The sequence below is a fragment of the Canis lupus genome, chromosome 19 (genome assembly GCF_011100685.1).
Source record: "Canis lupus familiaris isolate Mischka breed German Shepherd chromosome 19, alternate assembly UU_Cfam_GSD_1.0, whole genome shotgun sequence".
NCBI classification, from domain to species: Eukaryota; Metazoa; Chordata; class Mammalia; order Carnivora; family Canidae; genus Canis; species Canis lupus.
The window spans coordinates 44,443,049-44,463,636 of NC_049240.1; the positions used below are offsets into that span (position 1 = coordinate 44,443,049).

General features: G+C 31.9%; 1 protein-coding gene across 1 annotated transcript in view; it reads right to left on the reverse strand.

Moving 5' to 3' along the window:
* Positions 1-20,588, reverse strand: part of LRP1B (LDL receptor related protein 1B) — a 1,959,891-nt gene that overhangs the window by 334,015 nt on the left and 1,605,288 nt on the right. The window contains exon 44 of the mRNA XM_038565111.1: positions 593-785. Within this exon, the coding sequence (XP_038421039.1) occupies positions 593-785 (193 nt within the window). The remainder of the gene's footprint in view (positions 1-592; positions 786-20,588) is intronic.

The following is a 20,588-nucleotide window of genomic DNA, read 5'->3' on the forward strand; positions in this document are numbered from 1 at the left end:
TTCAGAGCGAGGGAGGGGGGAGTTTTTAATGTTTTTTTCTGTTCCACACTTGGTAATTTGTGGAGGTTTCCAGAAAATGCTCCATTATTACTAGATTGTCTACTTTGTTGGCAAATAGTTTGCTCATATACACGTTTGGGTTGAGAAATCTTTTGTATTTCCTTGGCACATGGTTGTGATCTCTCCTCTTTCATTCATGATTTTATTAATTTGAGTCTTTTTTTACTTTTTAATTAGACTGGCCAGAGAGCGTTACTATCTATTAATTCTTCAAGGACCAGGTACCTATTTTTTTTGATTGTGCTGCAGTGTTCTCTGGTCTTACTTCACTTTGATTTCTGCTCTAATTCTCATTACTATCTCTCTTCTTCGCTTGGTGCTAGGCTTGTATTTGCGTTTCTTGGACTCTCACTTTCGTTTCTGCCAATTCCTTTAGGTACAGCTTTCAGATAATTTTAATATACTGAATAGGCAAATCCTGAACACTATCTACAGGAACGTTAAAAAAAATCAACTAAGTATTACTGGAAAACATAATTTTTTGCAAAGATTATATAATTAAGAAATACATTAAGTTTCTAGTGTAACTTACAGCTATTGGTGTCATTGGCAACAGCTATGATTCCCATTGGTTGATGTGGAATATCAGAACGAAGAATTTTTGTATCTCCTCCTGTGTACTTGTTGGAACGCAGAATAGCTCTTCTTCCCCAGTCTGACCAGAAGATATAATTGTCATAAACAGCCAAACTGAGGAAAGTTCCTGGACCAGATTTGACAATCACCTGAAATAAATTTAAATATATGTTTTTTTTTAAATGAATATATAGACATTTCTATCTCCACATCTATTTTTGCTTCAAAAAGTTTTTTTTAAAGATTAAGATTAGTTGCATTTAATCAATGAAAATCATCATTTAAAAGATGCATCTTACTAAATGTATCATAAAATTCTTTATAGTTTATTTTAACTGTTTGAATCATTATTAGTTTTTATAACGTGTTTATTTAATATTTTCAGTATATCACAATTTACTGATCATTTAGTTCATATAAACAACTGCATTTTTTCAGTATTATAAACAAAATCACCAGGTCAAAAATATGAGATGATTACTAATAAGCACTGTCCTTTAATAAGAATCATCAGTCATCCAGTGAACACTCATCAAGCTATCAGAACTATAAAAGGAATATAAAGAACTATAAGACTCAGGTTTTTCCTTCAGGAATCGTTCACCATGAATAACTAAACCAGATATACATGAATTGGCAATAAAAGTTTAAAAGTAATGACCAAACTTCCACTTAGACCATATTAAAGGACTAGATTTATCTTCTGAATAAAACAACTAAAAAATGAATAAAATATATAAAACAAGTCTTTTCAGCACATTGGACATAAGGTAAGAAAGGACAATGATTCCTAATTAACTTAGGAAATAACTGAGTGAGTCTCATGATGGCCATGGCTAAATGCCTGAGAGATTCAGGTAGCACCAAAGTACAAAAGAACCCAACAGAACCTAGACAACTCCCTGAGAGGGATAGGGCTGAGAATTAAAGGAGGCCAATAGGTTAGATCTCACAGGGTAGAGTGTCAGAGAAGAGAATGTAACATAAAGAGAACTCTAGATATCTGCAAAGGGTTCTCCTAGAATAGTCAGCCAAGTACTAAGCACAAGCACACACATCTGAAGCAACTTTGGGTTGATGAAAGGGCTATACAAAAGGATCAGAGAGAAGAGTTCCAAAATTCACACAGGTCCATGAATTGTGCTTGTTAATACCAACCAGACTTGAAAACTTTCCACTTCATAGGGAGTCTGAATAGAGTACCTAGAAGAGTCTTGCCTCAGCAATGAGAAATAAAAATTAACCCCAGACTAACTCTGGTTTACTCCTGTCTAACAAAACTTAAAGGAAGAACTCAAAGGATCAAATTGTTTCCAAATAGCTTAACCATTTCCCAGAACACAGCTCAGGTATTTTAGTGGAAATATGAAAAATTTGCCACTAAGCCACTATAAGACAAGATACAAAAGAAAAAGAAATGTCTCAAATTAATGACCTCAGTGTCCATCTTAAAAAACTAGAAGAAAACAATAAAAAAGTTAAACCTAAAGTATAGAAAGGAAAATAAAAGTAGAGAAATCAAAGAAATAGAAAACAGAAAAAACAATAGAGAAAAATCAATAAAATTTAAAATAAATGGCTATTTGAGAAGCATAAAATAGATAATACATAATGATGAAGGGGGGGTTAACCCAGAAATAAAGATTAATTTAACATTAAAAAAACTAACAGTATAATTTACCATATTAACAAAACAAAAGTGACAACACATATGAAGATCTTAATAAATGCAAAGAAATTATTTATAAGATCTAACATCAGTTCCTGATAAAGACTCAGAATAGATATTAAACTAGGAACAATAGGAATGATCACTCTCCCTTCTACTCAAATTTGTCCTACAGTTTCTAGGCAGAATAATAAGGCAAGAAACATTTTTTTTTTCCAGATGGGAGAGGAGGAAGAAATCAACTGTATTTATTTTCAGATAACACAATCTAATCCTCTACATAAAAAATTCAATAGAATCTACAAAACAAAAAACCTGCTTAGGATAACTAATATATCTAGTAAAACTATAGGACACAAGGTTGCTATAAAAATTTCTGTATATTAACAATAAATAATTGAAAATTAATATAAGAAAACTTATACAGTAGTATCAACAACAATAAATACTTAGTAACTTATATAAAAATATGTACAAGAACCTAAAAACTATAAAATTTTGTTAAGAGTAACTAATAAAAACCTGAAAAAATAAAGAGATATATTCTATTCATGGTTTGTAAGATTCAAGCTATTGAGATGTCATCTCTTCTCAAATTGGTAAATTATACCTAATCCCAATTAAAAACCCGGCAGACATTTCCTAGAAATTGACAAGCTGATTCTAAATTTCATATGGAAATGCAAAATATTTTGTATACATAAAATGGCAAAAAAAGTTGGTTGATGAACATTACTTCATTTCAAGACATAATAAATTGACAGTTACCAAGAGGATATATGTAGTATTAGAAAAAGAGAAATACATCCGTGAAACAGATGAGAGAGTTCACAAACAGACCCATACATTTACGAATAACTAATTTTTGACAATTTTTTTAAAAAGGATAGTTTTTTCAGCAAATGATACTTGAATAAATAAATATGCATACACAAAAATTAAACTATCATCTTATTAAGAAATAAACTGGAAATTTATCACAGACCTAAATGAAAAATTTAAAACTTTAAAACTAAAGAAAAATATGGAAGAAAATTTTTATGATCGTGGGGTAAGCAAATATTTCTTAGGTATGACATCAAAACCATGATTGATCAAAAAGATCTATAAAATGAACTCAGTCAAATTAGAAAACCTCTACACTTCAAAGGATAATGGTAAGACAATGAAAAGGTTAGTCACAAACTAAAAAAATTTGCAAATCTTAGGTCTAACAAAGGATATATATTAAGAAAAAAAACCTACCAAAACTCAAAAATATAATGAATATATAATCCAATAAAGAATGGGAAGCATTTTTGAAGCGACACTTTATTCAAGAAAGAATACACTTTATTCATGTATATACGTGGCAAATAAGCATAGAAAAAATTATTGGCATCATTAGACATTAGGGAAATAAAATTACTGCACCATTCTTAGAATAAAGTTAAAATGGCCAGCAAACCAAGTGTTGGTGAGGTTATGGAAGAACTTGTAGGAATGGGAAATGGTACTACCAAATATGGAAAACAATTTGGCATTTTCTTAAAAAGTTAAACATATAACTAGCATATGATCTACCCTTCTATTTCCTAGTGTTTATTTACCCAATAAAATTAAAGAATATATCTATATCAAGACTTGTACACAAATGTTCATAGCAACTCCACCTACAATAAGCATAGATTGGAAGCCACTCAATGCCCATGTGCAGATATATGCATAAACAAATCACATATATCCATATTATTCTATGCTTGGGTATGTCCTCAGAAACTCAACATTAGCAAAAATCTTACTAAGTCAGATTAGCCAGAATCCCCCACTCTTGATATCTGATCACTGTCAATATCTGACTAAATTCTTCATCCCTTGTACTCCCACGGTGGAGTCTGATCACTTTGGCTTGCCATTACCAAGAACCTTGGGACACCTGGGTGGCTCAGTGGCAGGGTGCCTGTCTTCGGCTCAGGGAGGTATCCCAGGATCTGGGATCGAGTCCCACATCCGGCTCCCTACAAGGAGCCTGCTTCTCCCTCTGCCTATGTCTCTACCTCTCTCTCAGTCTGTATCTTTCATGAATAAATAAATAAATCTGAAAAAAAAAAGAATCTTGTTAGGTCAGTGTACCCAGAATCTTCCCTTACTTCTGATATTTCCTCTGAGTAGGTGTCCATCCATTAACAACCCACTCTGCTCCTTGACTATAAATTTCTACTTTTCCTTGTGTTTGGTGTTGAGCACATTTCTTTCCTCTACTACAAAATTCCATTGCAATACTCCCTTCTATCTCTTGTGTTGGTTCTGAAAATAGCTTGCATTGGTTTTTTAACAAGTGTCATGAATATATTTTTTGCCTTAACACATACAATGTAATACCATTGAGAAAAAAAAAAAAAGATGAACTATTTGATGCATGTAATGATATGGATGGATTCCGAATAATTATGCCAAGTGAAAGAAGCCAGAAAAAAAATACATAGTAATATACCACTTAAATAAACTAGAAAAAAAATGCAAACTAATCTATGGTGACAAAAAACAGTGTTTCCCATGGACAGAGTGGGGCAGGGGTGGGATGGAAAGAGAGGGATTAAAAGGGAAATTAGTGGATTTATCATCTAGTCATTTTATTTAGTTTTTGCTTCTAAACCTAAACCATAGGTGGCCTACCCATATAGTTCTCAACTCTTTATGAAATCAGTGGATGAATAAAGCAATAGTTTATTTTTTTAAATATTTTATTTATTCATGAGAGACACAGAGAGGGAGGCAGAGACACAGGCAGAGGGAGAAGCAGGCTCCATGCAGGGAGCCCGATGTGGAACTCGATCCTGGGTCCCCAGGATTATGCCCTGGGCCGAAGGCAGGCACTAAACCACTGAGCCACCCAGGCATCCCTAAAGCAATACTTTAAATATGAGTATATGCTTGTTAGTTGAATGAAGAGATCACCAAAAGAGAGAATGTGACATGAAAAATTAAAGAAAATAATCTTACCACAGAGATATAATCATTCATCATTTTGAATTAAGATATATATATATATTTTTTTTAAGAATATATATTTTTATATCTGTCTCTATTCTCCCTTTCCCCCCCCTCCCACAAGAAAGCAAGCACTGCAAGCCAGGAGGAGGGCTGTCGTCTGATCCTGACCATGCTGGGCACCCTGATCTTGATTTTCAGTCTCTAGGACTGTAAAAAATAAATTTCTGTTGCTTTAGCTACCCAGTCTATGTCATTTTGTTTATAGCAGCACTGAGCTGATTAAGCCAACAGTTTCACTCCTTCCTTAGAAGAGCCAACCTTTAAGATTTGTATCTACTTTAAATTTCAATGAATATTTTTTTTTTCATCAAAATGAGAAGGAAGATTGTTTGCTACGAGAATAAAAATGATAGCTACCTGGGAAGATTTTCCTGAGAAAGAGAATGATAAACAGTCAATAGGAGAGGAAAAGAGAAAGACAGAAGGAAGGGCTTTGGGCAGAGGGAATACACAGTGTGAGAGTCAAGAGTAAGGAGGAACAGAAATGTGGGGGAAATGAATGAAGGTTAAAGGGAGCATGAGGGTCGCTCAGACATCTAGAAGATCCCATGAAGAGCCTGAGGAGAAAGGGTAAAGGGCAAATGTTTAGGGCCTTCCTTCTTATAGACCAAGGCTGTCAATCTGACTGTTGTGTCCAAAAATTAATAGCAATAATTAATAATAATAATAATTTTAAAAACTCATGTTTTATTGGTTTGTAGTTTTAAAAAGATTATTCTGCTTCTACTGTAGAGAGCAGATTTGATAAAAACAAAAAAGCTGCAGAGAGACCAATATAAGATCAGCTGCATTTGACCAGAAGAAAGGGGTAACACTTGATATTTTAAGAAGGGTGAAGAACACAAATATTAGAGCAGTATTGCAAATGAAGCACTTCCTAATTTACTTTTATCAAAACTCATGAGGCTTTTCATTTCATTCATCATTCATTCATTCATTCGTCTTTTACCTTTTTTTTCTGGTAAATATTACAAACTAACACTTCACAAATGCTTACAATTTATGGGTAGGTACATAATACATGTATATCAAACCTAATTTTAATCTTCACATTAACAGAGATCATTTCATTCCACATTTCACTGGTAAAGGACGGAAGCTTAACATCAAACCCACAGTCACAGGATTTACTGAGTGATTTGAGCCTTCTACATATAAAATTTGCTTTAGTTAAAGAAAGTAGAGAAATTCTTCTTCATATATTGGCATATTATGTATGTACTGTCTTTATTATTTTATCCATGTTCCTTCAAGTTAGAACTCTAGTAAACACCTTCGATTCCTTTTCTATCCAGGATCATATTTTGCATGAACAAAATATACACATTGATGAATCACTAAGAATGAAAGCAAAATTCTAATAATTATTTGTAAAATAAAATTAGTTGTCTTTTTAATGAAGGACAAATAGCTAGTCTCATGACAAAGTTTTTCTATGGTACCAAAAGTCTATTTGGCATACAGCAATTTTTATGAATTTTAATACTTAGTGAGTCTAGTATTTACTTCTCTACTTTCTGCTGACACAGAGAAAGAGGAAAAAAGTAACATTAAAACCAGTCTATAAGTATGCATGTTGCTTTAATAGGGTACAGTAGGGTCTACTAAGAATGAGCTGGACTCCAGACATCTCATTCCACCAGTTAGAGTTCCATGTGGAAACAGAGATGTGAAACCCCACTACATTTTACTTTCTCATCTCCAAGTTAAAACATTTTTATCATAAGTTCAAAAATACTGCACCTTGCAAGCCTAATCAGCATCTTCATTTACAGTGCAAAAGCTCTGTCATCAAAAACTGCACTTTACCATGTTATATGGTAATGTACCATTACGGCATAATTTTGAGGCATTTTCACCTTGAACCTATAAAAAGGCTCATGTTTCAATATAAGAATTCATGGTCATTTAGAAAATGCATTCCTGGATACAGTCACTGAATCTCACATGTGTCCTCTAGATAGACAATTAAATTTGTGATACCACACTAGACTTGAATTATGTGTCAGGAATTTAATCACTAATCATATGATTTCCACCTTGAAACTTCCTTGGTGCCTTATTGGTAGCACTAGAACCAATGAGAGAATACAAAAATACAGTTTTATAAACCAGACAACTTATTTCTAACAACCCAGATGCTAAATGTTAAACTAAATGATTTAAAAGCCAGAGAAATAGGAAGCTTCCCAAACACCCTAGTTGACTGCCTCACTGACAAGATGGTAAGCGATCATAAGAGAAATACAACTTGGCCCCTGCTATATGGTCAGGCATGACAAAGTGTTATAGGTTGCAAAGAAACATCTGCTGTTGCCTTTAGCTTTGGGGAGAGAATGGTGATGTGGTAAATCAGCAACTCATAACTGAGAAATATCTAATTTCAGAATAGCTGGCTGCATTTAAGTTGCCTGATGAGTGTGTTTGAAAAATATGAAGTATCAAAACGTCCTTAGTGTCCAACCAAATTTGAAAAGAACAACATTCACAGCAATCCTCTAAAAGACCACCTATTGTGTTACCAGCCTCAGTTAAAGAGGTAAACCCATCCTAGAGAAAGATTAGAGAATGAATTATTTTGATTTTATACTCTCTCTTTCTGATTTCTCTTTTGACTATACTCAACCAGATGCCAGTGGACAAGTCAGATGACTCCAAGAAAGTCTTCTGGGGGCCGAAACAGGTGGAAAGAAAGCAAGGAAAAGATCTCAAGGATACGCCTGAAAGAAGTAGTAGAAGGGAACCCTATTCTGAGGCTAATTTATCCCCCCAAATAAGCCATTTGGCTTCTTGGAACTCAGTCCTCTATATATAATAAAAAATAAAAGGCAATGATTCAGTCTTGCTCTTATTTTAAGGAAAAGAGAAAGGATGGGATATTCCTTAAGGTCACTGAGATGACTATAACAGAAGAATAAACTGTGATATCCCTGAAGTGTTATAGCCAGTCCTAACTGGAATTTGAGCAGTTTTCTAATGTTTGTTGTGCCTTCATATATGATTGCAGTATTAAATTGTCCAAATTCTAAGGTATATATATTAGGCAGTTTGAAAATCATACGATGACTGTATTGATAAAGAGTAAACATAAAAGAAAACCTGAATATATTTTTCCATAAGTTATTTCTGCTCTGAATTCCTTCCAAAAATGTCCACCATGAGACCCATTCAGGAGTGACTTCCTTGAGAACTCTCTCCTTGCTGCCCACAGCCAAATGACTCCTTCCTCTGCATATCCAGACAGTTTCTACAACACATTTATTGTGACACTCAACAGAGAATTTCATAAGGGCTTATATTTTATCCATATCCCTGGCAAGGCTAAAATATTTGAAAGCAACAATTCTATCTTTCGTTTCTGTGACTCAAGTGCTTAGAATAGAACATATTTAACATGCGATGATTATCAAATCAGTTCATAAAACAGTGATTAGAAAACCTTGCTTCTTGTGTTGGGTTTCTTTCTTTCACTTCCTATTTTTATAAAGGTATATTTTTATGAAACTTGGAACTCAGCTTTGTGCTTATTTGGTTGGTGTACCCAAAAGATATAATCTTTTCTTGTAAAACAGTATAACTAAATTGGTGTTCTCTACCGAAGAACTGTAGGCATAATCTTCTCAGGATCACATTCATGCCTTTGATAATATTTCAATGCTGTTACTCTCTAGATCATTGTCTAAATAAAACTTCCCTGGCATTTAGTATTTTACTAGAAAAAAGTGAAGAGGTAGTCAAAGAAGTAGATATTAATCAAAACCTCATATGTCAAAGTTATACTAAAATGCCAGTCTTAATTTTTCAAATTGGGATTTACTGAATAGATCTAACAAAAACAAATATTATCTTAGATTCTACATTGTAAGAAAAAAAGAAAGATTTAAAAAAAAAAGAAAGAAGAAAGAAAGACAGAAAAGAAAGAAAGAAAGAAAGAAAGAGGTGTCCTGCACCAAAGGATGCTTGTTTGTATTAATGAAGATGTTGCTTTCCAGTGTGCATATGTCTGAATAAAAACTGTACATGGGCAGGGTAGAAACTAATTTAATGCTACATTTGAAAAGAAAGAATAGCCTAAGATTATCACCCTGGTCTCTGAAGTCAGAATATTTGGGTCTGTTTTCGAACCATTTTCTTATCATGCAAACTGAGACTTGTTATTCACTTTCTCCAGGCCTCTTTTTCTTCTTATTTAACGAAAACAGAATATATATCATAAAATTTTAAAACCTGTTAAATAATACAAAACATTTAGCATGGTTACATATTAGCTTTAATAAATGTTGCTGTAATTATTTTCACATGACATGGTACATGAGATAGGCTTGTAAAATAAGTATTTCAAATTCTTTGAGTCCCATTCCTATTTTCCAAAGTGTTACCAAATGATAAAGAATCAACTTAAAAATAACTTTTACAATAGATTTCCATTTGTAAACATGCCTTTCAACTTCCGTGATTATCACACACATCTTCAAAAACCTATGCTTAGAGGTAAATTAATATCTGTTTTGGTAAATCCTTGAGTTTCACTTCATTTCTTGGTTGCATGTCAACTGGAAATTTCTACTAAAGCCACAAAAAGTTACAACCAATTTATTTATTTTGAGAGAAAATGAAAAACAGTGATTTTAATTAAAGCAGTCATATTACATTGAAGCTGGCTTTCCTAAAGTGTTAGAACCACAACTGAGGGCACCTGGGGTGGCCCCAGTGGTTGAGTGTCTGCCTTTGGCTCAGGTTGTGATCCCAGGGTCCTGGATCGAGTTCCACATCAGGCTCCCTATAGGGAGCCTGCTTTTCCCTCTGCCTCTCTCTGTGTGGTCTCATAGAATAATAAATAAATCTTAAAAAAAAAAAAACAAAAAAAAACTACAACTGATTTTCAGTTTTGGAAATCAAAACGTTTTGTTGTTTATATAAGGAGAGATGTTATATCTCTTATATCTCTCTGGATCATATTGCTCTAAACAGTTTCATGATTGCTAATCAAAACAAAACAACAACACAAAAAACCTTATTTGATTTGTCAAAAAGTCACTTTGAGAAAGTAATGAAATATTTGTGATTGAAAGTTATATCCAAAAAAAAAATTAAAAAAAAAAAAGAAAGTTATATCCAAAATGTTTACTTAAGCCTTTTATTTATTAATATTATATTATTATTGATATATAAAATTATAATATATGATATTACTATATTACTGATACATTATATTTGTTAAATTTTATACATGGCCATTGGCTATTCCAAAGTCACTTTAGTAAATGTGAACTTATTTATAAAATTATATGTTGGTAGCAAGGTGAGTTAATAAAAATCTATTTGAATTTTCATAAATACATACTAACATCATCTTAAAATTCCTCTTTATTAATTAAATTAAAAGACATAAGTGTTGAAAAAATAAAAACTCAATTAAAAACTACTATAGGATCTGTATATACTTTCATATCCACATCTTCTTTACATATAGTTTTCTTTAAACTGACTTTACCAAAGCATAATTTACATACAAAATGAGTTGAACTTATTTTTAACAATTGCTATAATCCTGCACATACTCCTTTCCACCTCTAACTTCCAACCTCACATCCTTTTCCTCGGAAGTATAAACACTGTCATCAGTTTCTTGAGGTGATAATACAGTCTTGTAAAATGCCGCTTAATTTTAGAATTGCAAAAAGTCTTAAAACAGTTAAGTGTGATTGCCTATAATCTTTAAAATTAAGAAACATACTGTAGAAATGTGTCTTAATTTAAAATTCATCTTATTGAATAGAAGTCAATAAATGAACAAAAAACTCAAAACAAAAAAATTAACATGAACACACAAAATGGTAATTAAAAAGTAACAACATTCTTACAACCAGATGTGAGTGTGTCTATACATCTAATCTTTTTCAAGACCCTTCAAATCCTTGAAATAGTCCTATGATGTCTTAATATGACCTGATCCCTGTTACCCTCTCTGGAATTATCACCTACAATTCTCTATATTCAAGCTCTCTCTATCCTGGTCACAGTGATCTGATTGTGTCTCAATATACAAAGCACATATAAAGTTTCACACAGGATGCTCCCATTTGCCTGAGAGACTGGTGCCCAAATAGCTACCTGGCCAACTGGTTCACCCCTTAGCTCAAAATCACTTTTTTCAATTAGGGAGACCTATCTTGATTTCCCTACAAACACCCTGACTCCCTCTACTGTCACACTACAATTCCTTTCTCATACTCTATTATATATGTAATAAAATTAATGAACTTCAAAACATTTGTTACGTGAAAAAAGCTAAAGTAACAAAGGACCATATGTTCTATTTATATGAAATATCCAGAATAGACAAATCTGTTAGAGACAGTAGTAGATGGATTCATGGTTGCCAATGGATAGGAGGAGGGAAGGCCGAGGATCAATGGCTGAGGATGCAAGGTTTCTCCGTAGTGTGATGAAAATGCTCTAAAATTGATTGTGATAATGATTGCACAACTCTATGAATATACGAAAAGCATTTTATTGCATGTTCAATTTAAAAAGGGTGAATTGTATGGTATGAAATGATATTTTAATCAATCTGTTAAAAAGAAAAAGAAGGAAGAAGAGAAGGAAGAAGTCATGGAGACATGATTTGATTCTAAGCTCCAGGAACAATGCCCTTAATTATGACAGCATAGAGGTAAGAAAAAGAAAAAAAAGAGCAAAATACAATATCTGCTCTTAAAAAATAAATTTAAAGACTATACATCAAAATAATACATTTTGGTTTTTACAAAAATACACAAAAACACATGAAGTAGGTCATACTACCTATGTATAATATACCTATATTATATATATTATATATATAATAAGCCTAACATACCTATGTTAGCATGGTACTACTCATACATATCTATCTCTATCTATATATCTATATCTATATCTATATCTATATCTATATCTATATATCTATGATCACCTAAATCTAACAAGACATTACAAGGAAATAAATTACATATCAATATTTGTTATGACTATCAATGCAAATATTTTAAACAATAAATTATAATTCAGATATCATGTATGGAAACAAAAACTCATGATGATAAAACATAGTTTATCTCAGGAATCCATGATTATTTTAATAATCAAAAAGCAATTAATTATAATTCAGTATATATATAATGAAATAAGCAGAATAAACATATATCATGTCATAGATGAAGAAAAAGCATTTGATGAAAATGAAAACCCATTCTTGATAACATCAGCAAATTATAAATAGAAGGGAATTTCATAATATTGCTAAAGGATATCAATAAATACAATAAAGCTAACATATAACTTATTGGTGAAAGCCTGAATTGTTTCCCCTTAAAATTATAAAACTTCTGAAAGAAATAGAATAAGATATTTTTTTTATCTTCAGGTAGTCAAAATTTTCCTAGATAAATACAAATAGCATGAACCATAAAGAAATAACTGATAAATTCAAATTCATCAAAATTAAACTTTTTTCCCTTCAGATATATTACTGAAATGAAAAAAATAAATGAATAAAAGGCAAGCCACAGAGTAGGAGAAAATATGTATATCATATTTTTCAGGCAAAGTACTTAGAATCAAAGTAAATTAAAAAAATAAACACCTTAGGATTGTCATAAGTAGGCAATTTTTTTAAAATTAGGTAAATAAAGGACCGAAAACAGATGCTAACAGCTATTTCATAAAGAAAATAAACAAGTGGACAGTACCCACATGAAAAGATACTCAAACATTATTAGCATAAGAAAATGCAAATTAAAGCCACAATGAGATACTAAGAGTGGGTGAGAATGAGGAGTAACTGAAACTCTCATATACCATTGGTAGGTTCAGTTAAATGGTGTAGTCACTTTGGAAAACTAACAGGTTTTTTTTTTCATTAAACATGCACCAATCATATGTCCTAGCCAATGAAAGTATATGAGGAAACATTGTGAAGTGATAGAAATGTACAATGATTGTGGTAGTAATTATACGATCTTCCACATTTTTTGAAAGTCACTAAATGTATACTTAAATTCAGTGAATTTGTTTTATATAAATTATGATTCAGACTCGATTTAAAAAAAACAATTGTAAATATTTTAACTGAATAATATGATGAATTAAGGAAGTTTATTTAAGATACAATAAAAGTATTTTGACTATGAAAACTAAATATAGGAAAATAATTGCCTATCATTTACAGTTACAAGCTAAAATTCTTACAGATGCAATGTTTAAATGCCTAAGATATGCTTCAAAATCATCCAAGTGTGAGGAGGTATTTAAGGAGCAAAACTTACTATATATTAACAACTACTGAAGTTAGGTGACTGGTACATGGGATACATTGCACTATTCTGTCTACTTTTGTAGCCTTTTAAGAATTTTTGTTAAAAAAGTAAAATAAATATGTTAAATGTAAGAGAAGAAACTTAAATTAGTTGTCCTTAATATAATTACCCCATGATATAAGATTTTCAATATATTTTTAATATGTTAAAATATATTTAATAATTTTCAAAAATAATTTTCATGTATTTTAATACCAGGAAATAGCTTCAAAGTGCACCAAGTAAGTTCCAGAACCAAGTTTAGAAAATAAGGTTTCCTGTATCCAACTCATGACGCCCTAAATGTTCTATTCTCTCTATCTCTCTCTCTCTCACACGCGCGTGCACACACACACAGACACACACACACACAGAGCTAGTGAGCTAAAGACAAGAGAGTTAGACTAATAAAGACTTCAGAGATTATCAAAAGATAGGTGGAGTAATCATAGAGACTGTTAATAGTAAAGGAGTCCATGAAATCAACCTTGGTATTTTTCTATTTTATTCAGCTATTGCTTAAAAAGCTCAAGCTCTATAAACACATTTTCCTTTTATCTGTCATAATCATTTTTAAAAATTGTTCACTGAATATTTCTGAAGGAAAAATGAATCTGGAAAGCAACACTGTTCTGACAGTTCACAATTATAAAGCTCAACCTTGGGAAGTGGGTTAATGTCTTCTTAATGGTGCAGCCACCTTCCTGTCTGCCAGTGTGACTTTACTGATTTAAACCTACAAAACAGGGTGTTACTCAGAAAATGGAATGTTTTAATCAAAAAGATTTCCTGAGAAGATTGATCCATTATGCCGGCATTTTACAGTACTTTCAATTGTGTTTTAATATTAGGAATACTGCTTTCTTTGAATTATGTTCAAAACAAAATATTCAGAAAAGTTTAAAGCTATTGTAACCACCTGCCATAGCTGAATCCAGGGCAATGATGAAGTATATGCTTCATCCACAATTTATGAAAAGACATAGAGTGAGAAAGATTAATAGATTGACTTGGGCAGCCAAAAGCCTATGTTCTGTTTCCTTCTGATAAAATAATAACTCTGATGATTCTTCATTATTTGTAAGAATTTAAACCTTCCGAGGAAAGAGAGGTGGATAGGATAACCAATAGAGAGAAAGCTGCTTTGGATGTTGTATCAATAATTTGCCAGTAATATATAGTTGACTCATTCTGTATTCACTGAAGGAAATTTTATTAAACAAAATAAGCAATTTTATTTTATTTTTGTTTCAATTTTTTACTTAAATTCTAGTAAGTTAACATACAGTGTAATATTGGTTCCAGGAGTAAAATTTAGTGATTCATCACTTATATATAACATCCAGTGTGTATCACAAGTGTCCTCCTCAATACTCATCACCCACTTAGCCCATCCACCATCCACCTTCCTTCTAGCAACCCTCAGCTTTTTCTGTCTAGTTAAGAGTTTCTTATGGTTTTCTTCCCTCTCTCTCTCTTTTTTTTCATTCCTCTATGTTCATCTGTTTTGTTTCTTAAATTCCACATATGAACAAAATCATATGGTATTTATCTTTCTCTGATGGACTCATTTCATTTAGCATTAATACACTCTAGCTTCATCCACATCATTGCAGATAACAAGATTCCATTCTTTTAGATGACTGAGTAATAGTCCATTACATACAATACACACACACACATATCTTTTTTTATCTGTTTATCAGTCGATGGATAATTGGGTTCTTTCCCAAATTTGGCTATTGTTGATAATGCTGATATTATTGCCAGCACAGTGATAAAAATCAGTATTTTTGTACCTTTTGGGTAAATACCTAATAGTATAATTGCTAGGATGCAGGGTAATTCTCACTTTTTTTTAAAGAATTTATGTATGTATGTATGTATGTATGTATGTATGTATGTATTTATTTATTTGACAGAGAGAGAGAGGGAGAGTGAGAGAGAACAGAAGGCAAAGGGAGAGGGAGAAAGCTGAGCAAGGAGCCCGTTGTGGGTCTTGATCCCAGGACCACGAGATCATAACCTGAGCTGAAGTAAGAGGCTTAACCAACTGAGCCACCCCAGTGACCTCAAAATAAGCAATGTTAAAGCATGACTGCATATGGGTAATAGGAGCTTTGAGTAGATGAAGTCGGTATCTTGTTACAACATGAACTCTTCTACTTGATGTTCTTATGAATTAAGATTTCTATTTCATCAATTTTGTAATGAACTCTAACCATTCAGTTTTCCTCCAAACTTTCTCTGTAATCTAGGAGCAAATTAATAACCCTTTAGGTATTTACTTCAGCGATATACATTGTCTTCCACAGACAATAGACTAGTAAGACATGTTTTCTATTAGAATTTCATACTACTTTAATCAAATAAATCATATGAATGCTATTTCCAAATGGTATAAGAGGAATTTTCAACATACATTTATCAAGTTCATTCTCAATACTATTGTGTATAATACTCAAAAAGCAAACACTGAAATATGAATACTCATGTATCCAGTAAAATAATTTGTATTCCATATTAGGAAGAAAAAAAAATCAGTGAAAGCTACTTGATATTCACTACTAAGAGATTTTGCTGACCTCCAAAATACTTAACCTCTACAGCATAAAAATTAAGATCTTTTTGTTCCATTGATCAATGGCTCTTCCTCCTTAAGCATTATAATATTTGAAGATGGAAACATAAATATCAAAAATATCAAGAATTTCTTGCCATGTATATTCCTTAATTAAAAATAAGGAGAAAGCAAGTCAAATAGACTCTGAGACAGTCTTCCCCTTTTAATTGTTTATGATCAGAAGAAATATTTCAAATAAAAGCTGGGCTGCATTGTAGGAGAGATCAAAATTTGAGCTTTTCAGCCTAACTTAAAACCAGTCATAAGAAATGTTTCAGAAACATTATTATCCTGAAAGACTTAGTCATATATTTTTAAAAGTCTGTCTTTCAAGACACATTAATGTAATTTATCTGCAGTATAAGATAGCATTACTTAGATTTTTTGTGTTTCATTTCCCAGAGGAAAAACCAAGGCACCAAGAGGAAGACTTTCTCACTCCAGCTTCTGAGATGATAGTATACAGAAAAATATAGTGATTGTATCCCATTTCCTTCTAATTCTTTATTATGTACATGTTACATATATGTATATAAAATATATATTTAATCATGATTTTATATAAAAACTTACAGGTTACTATTAATATGTCACATAACAAAGTTGTTTTATATATGATTTTTTTCTGAATTAAAATTTTAAGGACTATACTATGACCCACAGCATAATTTAAACCATGCAATTATAAAATATTGAAAATGAAAATTTAAGAATCTTTCATTCTGTATGCTTAAAATGCTAATAACTTCTTTTACCCTTAGACAACATGTATATTTTTAAAACCCCTGTTCACTGTTGGTGGGAATGCAAATTGGTGCAGCCACTGTGGAAAACAGTATGGAAGTTCCTTAAAAACCTTAAAATTGAATTGCCATATGATCCATTAATTCCACTACTGGGCATTTATCCAAAGAAAGCAAAAGCACTAATTCAAAAAGATATATGCAGCCCTATAATTACTGAAGCATTATTTACAATGGCCAACCTATCGAAGCAAATCAAGTGAATCAAATCCATTAAAAGATGAAGGATAAATATGTAGTATGTATATACAACATAATATTACTCCACCACAAAGAAAGAATGAAATCTTGCCATTTGCAACAACATGGATGGACCTAAAAGGTATTATGCTAAGTGAAAAAGGTAAGTCAGGAAGACAAATATCATATGATTTCACTTATGTGTGGAATTTAAGAAACAAAGCAGATGAATAAAGGAAAAAAAGAGAGAGAGAGACAACCCCAAAATAGTCTTAACTAGGAATAACAAACAAATGATTACCAGAGGAAGGAGACACATGGTAGGGGGGTGGGGGTAGAGAATGGGTGAAATAGGTGAAGGGGATTATAATCATCATCATCATCATTATTATTATCTCAAAAAATAAACTCAATTCGTCAGATGCTTAACCATATGGAAAATATTTACTTATTTACTTTTTCTTTTTACATTACATTTTCTTTTAATTGTGACTCTGTATATTTATTTTTAAAGGAATTAAATTTGCACATGAAATTCTGTACACTTAAGAAAATAATAAGAAACTTTTTAAAAATCAGTTCTAGTGTCTTCACTAAGGCAATTATTTCTCATTGTTTATGATCCAACAAGTTATACAGTATTTTGCGGGAGATCAGAGAATTTAAAATCTTTCAATCCCTTTAAACACTTGCAAAACAAGAACAACAAGCACTAATCACCCAAAATGTGTAAATTGAAGGAAATTATCCTTGCATCGGATTTACTTAATTTTCTAAATAAAAATTATAGAATCAAAAAAAAAATTATAGAATCTCCTGAGTTCTTGTTCCCTTCTAGATTGGATAATTTAGATTTGATGAAGGTCACTCCCTGGAAGAAAGGGTAGAAAATAAGAGGTCAATCTCCCAATCCTGGTAAAGTTGTCTTCAAAAAACAAAGACAACATAAACTACGCGAAACCACTAAATCAAATACTTCGAAGTCAGTGTCTGGTTGGAAGGCCTTCTTAATGACCAGTTTTGGCAATTAAAATGATTACCCAATTGACTAGTTTTCACTCCTGTGATTTTTCAAGCAGCATTCCAACTCAGAGGCTTTTAGGCTAACAAATTCTTCCACTTGGAAGTATTTTGCCCAAGGACAGATTAGAGTAAAAATAATTAATTAAGCTGCACATTTTAAATAGCTTTACTATTAATTCCTCTTATAGCCTATAAATGGGATCTTTTATAATAGAAAAGAAGAAAAATGTGGGGATAAAGGAAATGATTTCCATTTTTGTAGTTAATTTAAAATTCAATGCTTTACTCTCTCTACATGTTAATATGCATTTATCTACATTTCAAACTCTGACACTTTGCATCTACTTTCTTATAATTGATTTAATTAAGGATTTAAAAAATCTATAACCTTCAAATATTCTATAAAATGCCATGCTCTGCTCTAATTTACCATTGCCACAAATCTTTTTTTTCTATATTTTAGTATCATTTTCCATGCATTTTAAGCTATTTAAATAAAATTCATATTAAAGATAAATGTTTGGAGAAACACTGTTAGAAGAAGCTATGCTCTTATATATCCTCAAAGTGCTTTTGCATGTTGGTTAGTTATAAAGTTTATTTAGTTATTTCCAGGAGCTAAGAGCAGCTTTTTGACCACTCTATTCAATATGGCATAAAAAGCATGAACACCTGCACAAAGTTCTATATTTTCCCATTTGCTCAAAAAAAAAAAAAAACATAACTGAGTAATGAGAGGGTGTCAATGAATTATGAATAACTTCTGTGTAAATGAAGGCAATATAATCAGTTCCCTTGTACCAAGCAGGTATTATGTTTTTCCACAAGGATTCATTTTAGTTAATTTAAGTTGTATCATTAAGCATTACAATTTGGCACCTGCCAGAAAGATGACAAAAAATAAGCAGCTACAATTGTTCAAGGACATGTTCTGAACTATTCAGTATATAAATCACCTCCTAGCATTCATATTAGATAATAAAACTTTCTCCTTTTAACTGGGTTTGGATAACTAACTGTTGGCTTTAATATCACCCAAATGTTAATACCAATTGTTAAGTCATTGAAAAAGTCATTAAATAAGCAATATTTCTCAATGAATACATTTTGAGGCACTAAATAGAATATATAATAAAAAAGGAAATATGCAGCATCCATGCAAAATGATTAAGTAGTAGCCTGCACATAAATAAAATTGAACTTTCTCTAAAAACTCTGGCAAACAATAGTATTGTCACACTTTCTATTTTGACCTTCAGCTTTTCACGTTAGCCCTGATGTTAAGCACTATGGATGGCCTTGGGATACTTTCATAACATAGAACATTAATGAGCCTATGATGAAGGTAAAAAAAAAAAAAAAGGTCCTAAAAGAAAAATACAATTTCTGGAGAATAGAGGAGGAGCAGAGAACTAGCTCTACAACCATGAGCAAATTAAGAGTCCGGGAAATAAGCAGACTTGTCAGGATTATTCTAAGAATCTTTCTAGTGTAACAGTATATTATTCAAACTAAATGCAAATGCCTTATAGGCAGATATAGAGCTTTATGATATCTTCCTAACCCCTCAGATATGAGCAGTTCATATAGACATGATCAATTAAAAAATTAATGCGTATGTTATGTTGCATTTTGATTCATGTAAGGTATGTTTTCCAATGGATTAACTACATTTATGTTAATCTTGCCATAACTTTTCATGTTCAAGTATACCTTACTTTCAGTTTCAAATATTTCATAATTGGTTACTTTCAATATTCTCTATGAATTTCAAAAGGAAAGGAAGGGAAATACTAAAGGAAAAGGATTTTAGCCCAGGGAAAAGACTCGAAAGAATCAAAGAGTGGGTTTGGCATAGCAGGGAGACATTTGGGAAAGCATCACAAGAATGAACAAGGCTTGATCTTGGTACTCTTGATCTTTTGAAATGAAGTCTTTCTGCTAAACCAATAGTATGTGTAAACTTCTTATAAATCTTCCTACTTCTGATGTTGCAGATGATCCAGATAAATCTTTTTTTTTTTTTTAAGATTTTATTTATTTATTCATGAGAGACACAGAGAGAGGCAGAGACACAGGCAGAGGGAAAAGCAGGCTCCCTGCAGGGAGCCTGATGCGGGACTCAATCCCAGGACCCAGGAATCATGCTCTCAGACAAAGACAGACATTCAACCACTGAGCCACCCAGATGTCCCCCAGGGAAATCTTTTATCATATTATAACTCAGGATTTAAAAGTTACTGGGCCCATACTTGTGGTCACTTGAACAACTGTACTAATAA